We start from the raw sequence: 13,126 nt of genomic DNA on the forward strand, positions 1-13,126 counted from the left end.
AAACTTATGTATCAAGCAGCCTTTCTAAACACAGCTCAGATATGAAACAGCTGTTTTTCTTGGTTTATCCAGGTCACATATTTTGTCAAGATATGAATCGTTGCTTTTCTTCAAAAGAGCTCATTGTTGGAAAGTGATATCAGACTGTAGAGGGGTCACACTGCAGTCAGCTGGCAGCTGTCTGGAATTTTTTTCTCGAAGTATATCCCTCTATGATTTTACCTCAGACACACTTTCTGTGCATCTTGTTATATTTTTTTGTATGTTAGGTATGTGTCAAAAACATTGGGCTCTTCTAACTAATTAGTTAATAACGAAGGGGCCATGACCACCACAAAGGATCCCAAGATAAATCTTTGGAGATAGACATTGAATGTAATCAGTAAGCAGACAAGACAGTGTTTTAAACAAATAAACCCACTGAATCTGGGAGCCACTCGTCTCACTCATACCCTTTTCCACCAAATAAGAATTAGAACTAGAACCTTGGTGTTATTAATGAGCCAGCCCGCATTTCTACCAGTTTTTAGCAGAACCATTGTAATCAGTCAGCAAAATGGAGGACTGCATTGATTACCTGTACCCGCCTGCCATCAGGACATATGACCAATTAGTTCCGTAACCTGAAGACCCACTGACACAAGATCAGCAGCCTGAGCAAAAACCTCAAGTCCTATTATCAAAGTAATGTACAAAAAAAAAACACCACTAGAAGACAAAAATGTCAGACAATACAGAGCCTGAGTGACACATGACCATGTGACCACAAGCAGACATGACTTAGTGCAGCTACATGAACGTCCACAGACAAACAGAGCGTTGAATGCAGCACAGTCTGAATGTCATCACTGCCTGAGGTCCAGGAAACAGCTGCCTGCACCTTCAGAATAAACCTCCACCCTCGCTGCTTATTGAGCACTAACACATCCAGGACCTCATGGACCACTGTTGCAATTTCACTCCAATCAGGAAGACATCCCACTAATGTCCCACTACCTACCCTACCCCACCACCTCCCTCAGAAATAAAATCTGCATGTCTCACCCCCCGTCACACCACACACATGCATCATCAATACAACACACTGCACTCTGGCTGCCAGCGGCTCACCCCAGTAACCGGCTTGATGTCTATTGCTTTTTACTGCCTGTCCTGTGCGTAGCTTCCACCAGACTGCTGTCTTTATTTATCCTTTGTTTGCTTCCTTTTCCCCACTTTGCTCGTCTCTGTTGGTCTGTCTTTTAATCTGCCCTCCCAATATAATCTGACTCCCTGTTTGTGCTTGTTGTCTGCCTGTTTCGGCTCTGTCAGCTGATCCGGCTTGTCCCTCATTTCGTCAGTCTGTGTCTCTGCTGTCTAATGCTACGGCTTTACTAAACCTGACTACAACTCCCACAGGGCATTGCGGCAGGTTCAGGTGACCACTCGGCACCTGAGTCTCTGGCTTCCCTGACATATGAATCTCCAGAATGTGTTTGAATGAGTGATTTGATCGGCTGGCAGCTCCAGAAGCTCTGACGTGGATAAAAATGCAGCCTCCTGTTGGAACGCAGATATTTTTATAGTCAGAATAAAAGCACAATAAGAAATAAACAACACTGAGGCCTGTTTGACTCAGAAGGTGCACAAACTGGAGAAGGCTACAAAGAGAATTCAAGCCATCCCCAGAGACGGATGCTCTAACAAAAACTGCGTGTTGGTGCAGAAAAACAAAAAACAATGAGGTTTTTTTTAGACTCCGCTGGCCTCTGAGATGACTGAAGCAGAGTCGAAGAAAAACATTCACAACCTTTGAGAATCCGTGAAAAGCCAGCGGATGACTTTTTTTGTGCTTCTGGAGATTTTTCAGTCGCAGTGCCAGAAGTATAATTTTCCATCTCTTTTGGCTCCACAGAGGAATGTTACTGGCCTTGAACAAGGCTTGTTTCTCTGTGGTTACTTTGTTCTCTGCCAGTTTGTGTTTGTGTGGTTAGAGGCTGAAGTGGGACTCAGCTTGATCCTGTCCCAAACTACACTTCAGTTCAATTCAATTTTATTTATAAAGCCCAATATCACAAATCACAATTTGCCTCACAGGGCTTTACAGCGTACAACATCCCTCTGTCCTTTGGACCCTCACAGCGGATAAGGAAAAACTCCCCAAAAAAAAACCTTTAACGGGGAAAAAAACACACACACACTTCAGATCTCCCTCTCTGATTTTGTGCTGTAAAACTCAAAGAAAGAAGGGCTTAGGAGCTGCCAGCTGGATGAATCCATCTGGGTTCACACCCTGTCACTGTGTCTGCATCTGAACTGTACCAACAGCCCCCTCCATTTCATCTCAAACACAAGAGCAACATGCATTTGGACTCCCCAAGTTGTGTTTGCTGAAACACAACCAAGTAGAGTTAAGATAATTTTAAACGTCTTAACTCCTGGGTTCTTCCTGCAGTCAGCTGGAAGGATTTAACCACTGTCTTCAGCAATTAGCACAACAAGATGAAGAACTCCACGTTACTGATCGGATCCAGTGATTCCTCTCAACCTGCGGTGTGAGATATTGTGCCATGAAGGGTCTGCAGGGCTTTATTCTCTCAATTTAAGCACAACTGATTTGTTCCTGCTCACTGGTAAGATGTGTCAGCAAGTGGAAGGCTGTCAGGTAATCCCATGAAAAGGCCAAAACCAAGAACTGGGCAGTCCATCCCTCAGTACCATCAGACTTCCAGATATTATCTGTGTCCCGTTTGTTCAAAGGCAAGATGTATATCTTTAAAAACGGCTCACAATTTTCTTCAACAGCTGGGCACCATAGCTGTCAGCAGTCGTTACTCAAACAAAAGTCAGTAGTTATTTTTGGGGGGACTATTTTCAGCTGCGGATTAACACACATTCAGTGCTCTAGGGGGGATGTGTTGGTAAAGTTCCCACACTCATTATTACAGGATCAGGTCACTCACACTCTCCCAAACATTCAACTTTAACAAACTTTATTTCACATACAATAATAGCAGAGGGAGCAGCTGAATCTTACAAAGACCCAAATTAATTTCTTGGATTAGTAATTGATTGATTTAGTCTTATATTATTTGAAAAGTCCAAAAAGAGTCCAGTCAGTAAAAATTATTGGGGAGCCAAAAAGAAAACTCTGGCGTTCATGACCTGCTCAGCTGGAGGAGGACTCTATGGAGCTGCTTTATGCCTACCATACACTAGAACAGAAAAAAAACACATTTTATTCTGAAGTATAATGAATTTAAAGTACATAGCTTTTATTTTGAAGTGCCATTTCCCACTGTAAAGTGAGTGACTAATGGACAGCTGCTTGACAGAGAGCAAACTAGCTCGATGACATGGCCAAACACATGTATGACGCTGAATGTGTTAAACTGTGTGGACCTTGAACTAATGACTATAGAAACTATGAGAAATCTGGAGTTGGGAACCACTGATTTAGAAAATCAATTGTTGTTGACGATGTTCATGTCACTGAATCTCACCATTTGCATGAGCCAAGACTAAATATTGCAGTAATATTAAACCTGTTAGATTTGGTCATAACAGCAAGACAAAAAAGACAGACTTCAGACAGTTCAGACTGAGTTTCCTGACCACGTTCACACCAAACAATCAAGATCATGGGAGTGCTCCCATGATTTTATTCCGACATTGGAAATTTTTCTGCAACAGTTTAATTGCCAACATTATGACCCAAAAACACAGAAGCCTTAATCTGGTTATTTTTGCAAATGCATTCAGTGAGAAACTTTTAAAGGACTCAATAGAGCCCTGTCTTTGAACACAGAGTCCAGGTCTCTTGTTGCACACTTTAATTATTATTCACCGGATCAGTTCACTGTAGGTTTGGGTCTTTTCATGGGATTTGTTGACAAAAGGAGATTAGAACATAGAATATTCTTGAATCAGCAGGAGGGAACTGATGGTTTTTCTTTCCTGCTGTAATATTTGTTTGGAAATAAACCTCTGCAGACTCCTGGGTCACATGGTTGGGAACCACTCAGGCAGACCAGACCTGCGTCTTGCTTGAGGCTGGACGCTGCTGGATTTGTTTGGAAAAGACACAGGGACACATGAGCCAACTGATTAACATCTCCTTTGGAGGTCAAAGGTCGCGGTCACCTTCCTCATGTTAGATGCACCAGCTTTAATGGAGCCCAGGATATCATTTATTCATTTATTTTTACATCTATACAGGGGCTTTTTTCTTTGGGTCATGGCTGGATTTGGATTTAAAATATCTGGATATTCCATATATTTTATGAATCCTGCTGTAACTGTGATCATTGTTTTATAAGTTCAGCATTGGGTCTAAATGACAAAAGGTAAAAGTGTGAGAAATAAAGTAGATGCTTGACGGTGACCTCGGCCTCAGATCCCAGCGACACTTCCACAGACCATTTTCGCTGCTTTGGAATGGCCCTTTAACAGCTTTTTAACGCTCCTTCTCTTTTCTCGGCTCATTGCTCTACTTTAATGAGATCTGATTGTTTCTGCCCTAATGCTTCCAGAACCTTCCCTCTCTTCCTTCCTTCTGCTCAGGCTGGTCTGTGGGAAATGAAGTGATGTTGACTGGAGAAGCTGCTGGCTGCTGGCGACCAGGGTCTCTGGTCAACAATAGATACTGTTATGGGAGAACAATTTGTCATTTTCATAAGGATTCTGTGATTAAAAACCACAGATGTCCGTAATGATGGGAGTGATAGCAGAGGGGAACCAGAGACCTTGACAGCAGCCAGCAGCTTCTGTCTCAGATGTTTTCAGATGACAGGAGTTGAAATATGAACGATGCTGACTCTTGTCTCACTGCTTTGTCTGTCTGCTGTGTGACTCCTGAACCCGGCACAGGATTTAACACGTACACTGGAAACTCAGCAGGAGTTGTAGGATCAGGAGAAGTCTACAACGACCCGCGGGACAAATGGACGAAGAGGTGAGATTCGTTTTCTCTTTCTGTTCCCTTGTGTCTTATGTGAAGGACTAATTTATTATGACACAAGATGATCAACATCTTTAACAGTTGAACAATATCAATAAGAAGAGTCTTAAACTTCTGTTGCGTTGGATGCTCACAGCAGCAAAAAACATTTATAGCAGGATTTTGCTAAACAAACCAAAGACTCATCTAATGCATGATGGTGACGGGAATCTGAAGGGACTTCTTTGTTGTATTAAATGTTAAGCTGCCAGTTTATTAAGCATCTGTGCTACCGTGGCTAAGTCTGTCTGTCCGTTTCCACCTGAAAACGCAATATCACAAGAACCCCTTAAGGAAATTTTTTTTATTTGGCACAAACATCCACTTGAACTCAACAATTAACTGATCAGAATTTGATGGTTGCTGTGATCTTGCATTTATCTCATTCTTATGAATGCGGTTTCTCTAGAGGGCCTTGAGAGAGCTGCCTCAAATTTGGCACAAACGTCCACTTGGACTCAACAATGAACTGATTAGAATTTGTTTGAACAAAGGTCAAGATCACTTAAAAAAAAAAAAAAAAACTGTTTTTAGCCATAACTCAAGAATTCATAATCAAGATAAAATTTCACACAGATGTCTAATAGGATAAAATGATGAAGTGCTGACATTTTATATCCAAAAGGTCAAAGGTCAACTTCATTATGACATCATAATGTTCTGCAAAAAATACTTTTCTGGTCATTATTCAATGTCTTACCTCAGGAACAGAAGGGGAGACATTTGGTCAGATACTGAATCGATGACACTAACTTTGGGTGTCCACCTTTAAACTGTGCTGATTGTATAGATCTTCTGTGCTGCTGGGGGGAAGATGAGTGTGAAGTTTCACGTTTTTACAAACATGGATGTAAACTGTCAGAGAAACTTGAGTGGTTCTCGGAGGCTTACAAGCACAAAGCGTTTAATTTATAGCATCACTGAATACGCTCTTTGTATGTTTGAACAAGAATAAGTAGAAGTAAAAATTGGCATTGGCATTTGTACATTACTTGAGTAAATTTGTTGTGTCATTCCAAACATTGCTTTTTGTGTGTGTTGCAGTCAGGAGCAGGAGAACTCGATCCCCAGCGGCGCTCCGGAGAGTCTGACCTTCAAGGAGCGTCAGCGTCTCTTCTCTCAGGGGAAGGAGGTTTCCAACAAGGTCAAGGCTTCACGCAAACTCATGGAGCTGGAGAACGAGCTCAACACCAAGTAGTAGACCCCGAGCCTTTCACCTCCCAGCTCCACCTTAACAACAACGACATCACGGCGGTAAGGTTAAGGTGCTCCTGGGACAAAAGCGGGTCCAGAGAGCCGGCGCTCGCTTCCCCACCACTGACCGTCTCCTCCTGTATGTGTTGTTTTCCCCCTTTATTTTTTATTTTAATCATTGAATAACTGGACCATTCACTTTTTTTGACGTAGCTATATCGTTGCAATAGGAGAGACATTTATGGCTTAAAAATTTCTTCCCCTCGTTAAGGTCTATCAAAGATATATAATGATAAAGCACTGTACAAAAGTTTTAATTGTATCTAGTGAGAATTTGAGAATCACACGACAAAGGGGGATATATTTTTGTTTATAAAATGGTTCCTGGGGCAAGGGGATGGAGAAAGGTTTATTCTCATTTTAATTTTTTTTTTTTTTTTTTTCAATAGTTCACTGAAATATGAACAGTTTTACGGTGTTATTTTAATGCTCTTTTTCTGCATCATGTTGTTTTCACACTTTTAATTGCCAGCAGAAATGCCCACGGTTGAGCTCCAGACCAATCTTTTTTTTGTTTGTTTTTTTTTAAATTAAATTCTCAGTAAGTGGAAACACTGTTATTTCATTCCATAGCAAGAAAGCTTGGGATTTTTTTTCTTCTCTCTTTCTTTCTTTCGTGATGTTTTAGAAAAACTCTGAAAGATTCTCCAGAGGAGGATCGTACAGTCCAGAGAAGGATCTTTAAGTGCACAACATTACTGTAAATATTTGGGTCCACAACTGTCTCACTCTTTTACTACTGTAGAAACCTGCCAGGCTACTAAAAACTGCAAAACTAATGTAATTTAACAGCATTTTGGTGACAGAAAAATCCAACTCGCTAACGCTAAAACTGGACTGTCTCCCTGCTGCTTCTCACTGTCAGCGGAGTTCAATTTTTAAATGTTTCGCCCCAATCTGACGTAACTCTAATTTTATTTACTTTTAAATCTAATAGTCATTTTTTGCAGAGTTGTGTGAGATTAATTTCATTGATTGTAAAATTCAAGCCAGAAAAATGATTTCTTTCACTCACAAATGTGATTGTTAGTTTTCACAATAATAAAAAAAAAGGAAAAGAAATTACTCTTTAAGTCCTTGTTTGCTTTACAGATATTTATTTCAAACCTTGTGGAAAAACATACTTGCACAAAAACTTGTTTTTAATATTAACTATGTATCTGCAAACTGTTTTGAGAAGTGGATTACATTTGGGACCTCTCGTACTGTGGTAATAATCTGTGTTTTTCTGCATTAGAGACAGAAAAGTGTTCTGTTTTTACACCAGCTGTAGTTCGGGGTGATCCAGTTTGTTTATTTTAAGGACTGGAGTCAAGGTGACAGAATTGTGATTGTACAAATATATATACACACAATTACCACGATTACTTTCACCAACACTGCTCTGCTCTGCTAAAAGGAACGCACTTCAAACCCTGGTGTGCCGCCCCCCCACCCCACCCCCCAGTTCTGAAAACAAAAGATTAAAAATAGTGACGTTTCAAATGTGTCTCTCTTCTGCAGTTTGACTCCATCCTGTGTGTGGATTTATTTAATTTTTCTCTCCAGGAGCCTCCACTAAAACAGATTCTACATGATGAGATAAGATGCTGTTATAATAACTGACCTGTAAAAACACTACAGAGTACACTGTCTCCTCTCCCCCCACAACAACTCCTTTTTAGGTTTCAAAATGAACTGAATCATTTAAATGGTTTCATGTTTAGCCTTTTGTAAATCATTAATAAATACAGATTTTTCAACAGTGCAGGCTGGAAGTGTCATCTTTTGTTAGTGTCACAACTGATTGTGTTATTCTGAGAACCGATTTGTCAACACTGTTAGTTGGTATTAGTACTCGAGTATTTCCATTTTATAATACTTTATGCTTCTGTTTACACCACATTAAGTAGTGTACTTTTTACATCACATAATTTCTCTGATGGCTGTAGTGTAGTTAACTTTTCAGATTAAGATTTTACAGCACTTAAAAATAAAACTACCCTACAGACTATGAATTAGGTCTGCTGCAGCTAACTACAATAAAGTAGCACTTCGATGTGAATGCAAAGTCAAAGTATAGCATGCTATACTTTCAATTCAATCAATCAATTTTATTTATAAAGCCCAATATCACAAATCACAATTTGCCTCACAGGGCTTTACAACATACAACATCCCTCTGTCCTTATGACCCTCACAGCGGATAAGGAAAAACTCCCCAAATGTCCTGGATCCTTCTTCCAGGACAGACGTGCAATAGATGTCGTACAGAACAGATCAACATAATAAATTAACAGTAATCTGTATGACACAATGAGACAGAGAGAGAGAGAAATGCAGGACAGACGATAATGAAAGTAATAATATTATAGTTATGATTCTGGCTACTGTGGTACAATATGTTGGAAGTAAATATTAACATCTTATAGTATACATATGTGACAATAATCATATGTGTATAATAACAGTAGAAGTATGACTAATGATAACAGCAGCAGCAGGAGGTATCAGGCAGGACCACGGCAGCAGCACAACCACACACATCACACCATCCAGGCACTGCTGTGATAGAAGTTAACCTGCGAGACAGTGGAGCACAAAGGCTCCGGAGAAGAAGCCAAGTTAGTGACATGCAGTACGGCCAAGTTAGCAAGATGCAGTAACAGGACATGAGAGAGAGAAGGAGAGAAGGTACCCAGTGTATTATAGGGGGGTCCCCCAGCAAACTAGGCCTAAGTCAGCCTAACTAGGGGCTGGTACAAGGCAAGCCTGAGCTGGCCCTAACTATAAGCTTTATCAAAGAGGAAAGTCTTTGGTCGAGTCTTAAACTTGGAGACGGTGTCTGCCTCCCGGACTGCAACAGGAAGATGATTCCACAGGAGAGGAGCCTGATAGCTGAAGGCTCTGGCTCCTGATCTACTTTTGGAGACTTTAGGGACCATGAGTAACCCTGCATTCTCAGAGCGCAGTGAATTTGCATTTACATCGAAGTGCTACTTTTTTGTAGTTAGCTGCAAAGAAAGTCATAGTATAGTATGTTAAAAAGTGTTAAAAACCTCATAGTATGTCAAAAAAAGTGTTAAAAACGTCATGGTATAATATGAAAAAAGTGTTCAAAAATTCATAGTATATTATGTCAAAAAAGTGTTAAAAACATAGTATAGTATGAGGAAAAAATACTTTCATACTTTAACATCTCAAAGTGTTCAAAAACAAAACAAAAAAAGTGAAAAAAAGTCATACTATAGAATGATGAAAAAACAATTCAATAAAAGTCATAGTATGTCTAAAAAGTGTTAAAAACTTCATAGTATAACATGTTGAAAAAAGGGTCCAAAAAATCACAGTATAGTATGTCTAAAAAGTGTTCAAAAACTAAAGTATAGTATATCGAAAAAAGTGTTCAAACAGTCATAGTATAGCATGAATAAAAATGTCATATTATGGAATGACAAAAAAAAAATGTTCAAAAAAGTCATATTACAGTATGTCGAAAAAGTGTTGCAAACGTCATAATATAGTATGTTACAAAAAGTCATGGTATGGTATGTCAAAAAAGTGTTCAAATAGTCAAAGTATAGTATGTCGGAAAAAAGTGTAAAAAACATCATAGTGTAGTGTGATGAAAAAAGTCATAGTATAGCATGAATAAAAATGTCATTTTATGGAATGACACAAAAAATTGTTCAAAAAGTCATATTACAGTATGTCGAAAAAGTGTTAAAAACGTCATAATATAGTATGTCGCAAAACGTCATGGTATGGTATGTCAAAAAAGTGTTCAAATAGTCAAAGTATGGTATGTCGAAAAAAAGTGTAAAAAACATAGTATAGTATGATGAAAAAAGTTATAGTATGTCGCAAAAAGTCATAGTATAGTATGTTGAAAAATGTCTTAGTGTAGTACGTCAAAAAAAGTGTTCAAATACTCATAGTGTAGTATGTCGGAAAAAATTGTAAAAACCTTCATAATATAGTATGATGAAAAAAGTCATACTAAAGCACGTCGAAAAACTTAAAAAGTCATAGTATAGTATGTAGAAAAAGTGTTAAAAACGTCATAGTATAGTATGTCGCAAAACATCATAGTATAGTATGTCAAAAAGTGTTCAAATATTCAGCATAGCATGTTGCAAAACATGGTATGGTATGTCAAAAAAGTGTTCAAATAGTCAAAGTATGGTATGTCGAAAAAAAGTGTAAAAAACAGTATAGTATGATGAAAAAAGTTATAGTATGTCGCAAAAAGTCATAGTATAGTATGTTGAAAAATGTCATAGTGTAGTACGTCAAAAAAAGTGTTCAAATACTCATAGTGTAGTATGTTGGAAAAAATTGTAAAAACCTTCACAATATAGTATGATGAAAAAAGTCATACTAAAGCACGTCGAAAAACTTAAAAAGTCATAGTATAGTATGTAGAGAAAGTGTTAAAAACGTCATAGTATAGTATGTCGCAAAACATCATAGTATAGTATGTCAAAAAGTGTTCAAATATTCAGCATAGCATGTCGAAAAAAAGTTGGAAAAGTCATAGTATAGCATGTCGAAAAAAGTTTTCATAAAGTTATAGTATAGCGGAAAAAGTGTTGAAAATGTCAAAGTATAGTGTATAATAGTATCGCATGTCAAATAAAGTGTTGAAAAAGTCATAGTATAGTATGTCGCAAAATGTCATAGTGTAGTATGTCAAAAAGTGTTCAAATAGCCATAATATGTCGGAAAAAAAGTGTAAAAAACATAGTATAGTATGATGAAAAATGTCATGTCGAAAAACTGTTGAAAAAGTCAGTTTAGTATGTCACAAAAAGTGTTAAACGTCATAGTAGAGTATGTCGCAAAACGTCATAGTATAGAATGTCAAAAAAGTGTTCAAATACTCAAAGCACAGTAAAGCACAAATAAAGTGTAAATAACATCATAGTATATTATAATGAAAAAAGTCATAGTATAGCATGTCGAAAAAAGATTTCAAATAGTATAGTATGTTGAAAAAGTGTTAAAAGCGTCATTGTATAGTATGTCAAAAAAGTGTTAAAATACTCATAGAATGTCGAAAAATGTCATAGCATAGTATGTCGAAAAAAAGTGTAAAAAAAATCAAAGCATACTATTTTGCAAGACTTCATAGTATAGTTTGTCAAAAAAGTGTTAAAAGCGTCATAGTATAGTATGTTGCAAAACGTGAAAGCATAGTATGTCAAAAAGTGTTCAAATAGTCATAGTATAGTATGTCGAAAAAAAGTGTAAAAAAAAAAATCAAAGCATAATATGATTAGGGATATCCCGATCCAGCTTTTTCCACTTCCGATCCAATACCGATATTACAGCCTTGAGTTTTGGCTGATACCGATACCGATCCGATCCAAGCGCGTATTATACATATTCACTTATTTTGTTGTCAGTCATGTCAGAAAACATTTGATCAAGCAATATTACTCTAACAAGAACAACTACTTAATCGGGTTAGTTAGAATGATCCACAACAGTTGGTATGAGAAACTGACCCATTTATTGTTAACAGGGTTAAATAAACAAACTTTAAATTTGAACATTAACATTAAATAAAAAATATAGCTGGTTTGCTTTGGCTGCTTTGGCTCCTTAATAAATAGAAAATAGATCAACACAAGAAATCTTTAAAATGTCTAACAATGGAATTAAAATAGCAGCAAGACTCCACACACTTGTGCTTTGCTCCCCTAATAAATAAAAAAAAGATTAACACCACAAGACATTGTTGGCATTTAACAAACAATGCAGCCTTTCCTTTTCAGTTATTTTAGTAGTGTCAGTGCCAGCCTGTTTAAACAAGCAATAGTCCATCCATGGCTCCAATTTCACTAATTGTGCCCAAAATAATGCCATCAGTGCTCTTTACTTAAACAGTAAGAGTGTAAACCAAACAAAGATATCACTCTCAAAAAACCAGAGCAGAAAACAAACAGTTAACTAAGTTGACCGCTACTCTTCCTATCCTCCGTGTGTGTGGCTGCCATCTGCATGCTGGCCTGGTGGATTGATAGTAAGAGCTGGAGTGGATCACTGGAATGGACTGCTTGACTCGCGGAGCACTGGGCTGGCCAGAAAACCTGGAGCGGATTCCGTGAAAAACTGGATCGGAGTTCTTGGATCGGCATTTTTCCATTCAGTCCGATCCGATGCCGATGTCTGTTTTTTGCTAGTATAGGTGGCCGATACCGATCCGAATATCGGATCGGGACATCCCTAAATATGATGGAAAAAGTCATAGTATAGAATGTCGAAAAAAGTTTTCAAAAAGTCATAGTATAGTATGTTGAAAAAAGTGTTAAAAAAGTCATAGTATAGTCTGTCGAAAAAAGTTTTCAAAAAGTCATAGTATAGTATGTCAAAAAAGTGTTCAAATACTCAATATAGTATGTCGAAATAAAGTGTAAAAAAACATCATAGTATAGTATAATGAAAAAAGTCATAGTATAGCATGTCGAAAAAAGTTTTCAAAAAGCCGTAGTACAGTATGTCGAATAAAGTGTTTTAAAAAAAGTCATAGTATAGTATGTCGCAAAACGTCAATAAAATGTTCATATAGTCATATCTCGTATGTCAAAAAAAATTGTAAAAAACATCATAGTATAGTTTGATGAAAAAAGTCATAGTATAGCATGTCGAAAAAAGTGTTAAAAAAGTCAGTATGTCACAAAATGTCAAAAAAGTGTTTAAATATTCACAGTGTAGTGTCAAAAAAGGTGTTAAAAAATCATAGTATAGTAAGATGAAAAAAGTCAGTATAGTATGTCAAAAAAGTGTTAAAAAAAAGTCAGAGTATAGTATGTCACAAAACGTCATAGTATAGAATGTCAAAAGTGTTCAAATAGTCATACTATAGTATAGCGAAAAAATTGTAAAAAAAAACATCATATGACAAAAATC

At 37.6% G+C, this 13,126-nt stretch overlaps 1 protein-coding gene across 25 annotated transcripts in view; it reads left to right on the plus strand.

Annotated features, from left to right (window-relative positions):
* afdna (afadin, adherens junction formation factor a) overlaps positions 1-7,976 on the plus strand; it is a 133,802-nt gene extending 125,826 nt beyond the window's left edge. For 18 of the 25 annotated variants that reach the window (XM_033648473.2, XM_033648470.2, XM_078173958.1 and 15 more), the window contains 2 exons: positions 4,849-4,933; positions 6,023-7,976. In XM_033648473.2, the coding sequence (XP_033504364.1) occupies positions 4,849-4,933; positions 6,023-6,176 (239 nt within the window). In that variant the 3' untranslated portion in view covers positions 6,177-7,976. The remainder of the gene's footprint in view (positions 1-4,848; positions 4,934-6,022) is intronic. The other 7 variants (XM_078173961.1, XM_078173966.1, XM_078173964.1 and 4 more) reach the window with 1 other exon arrangement.
* The last annotated feature ends 5,150 nt before the right edge of the window (positions 7,977-13,126 follow it).

Source organism: Epinephelus lanceolatus, chromosome 13 (genome assembly GCF_041903045.1).
Source record: "Epinephelus lanceolatus isolate andai-2023 chromosome 13, ASM4190304v1, whole genome shotgun sequence".
Taxonomy (NCBI): Eukaryota; Metazoa; Chordata; class Actinopteri; order Perciformes; family Serranidae; genus Epinephelus; species Epinephelus lanceolatus.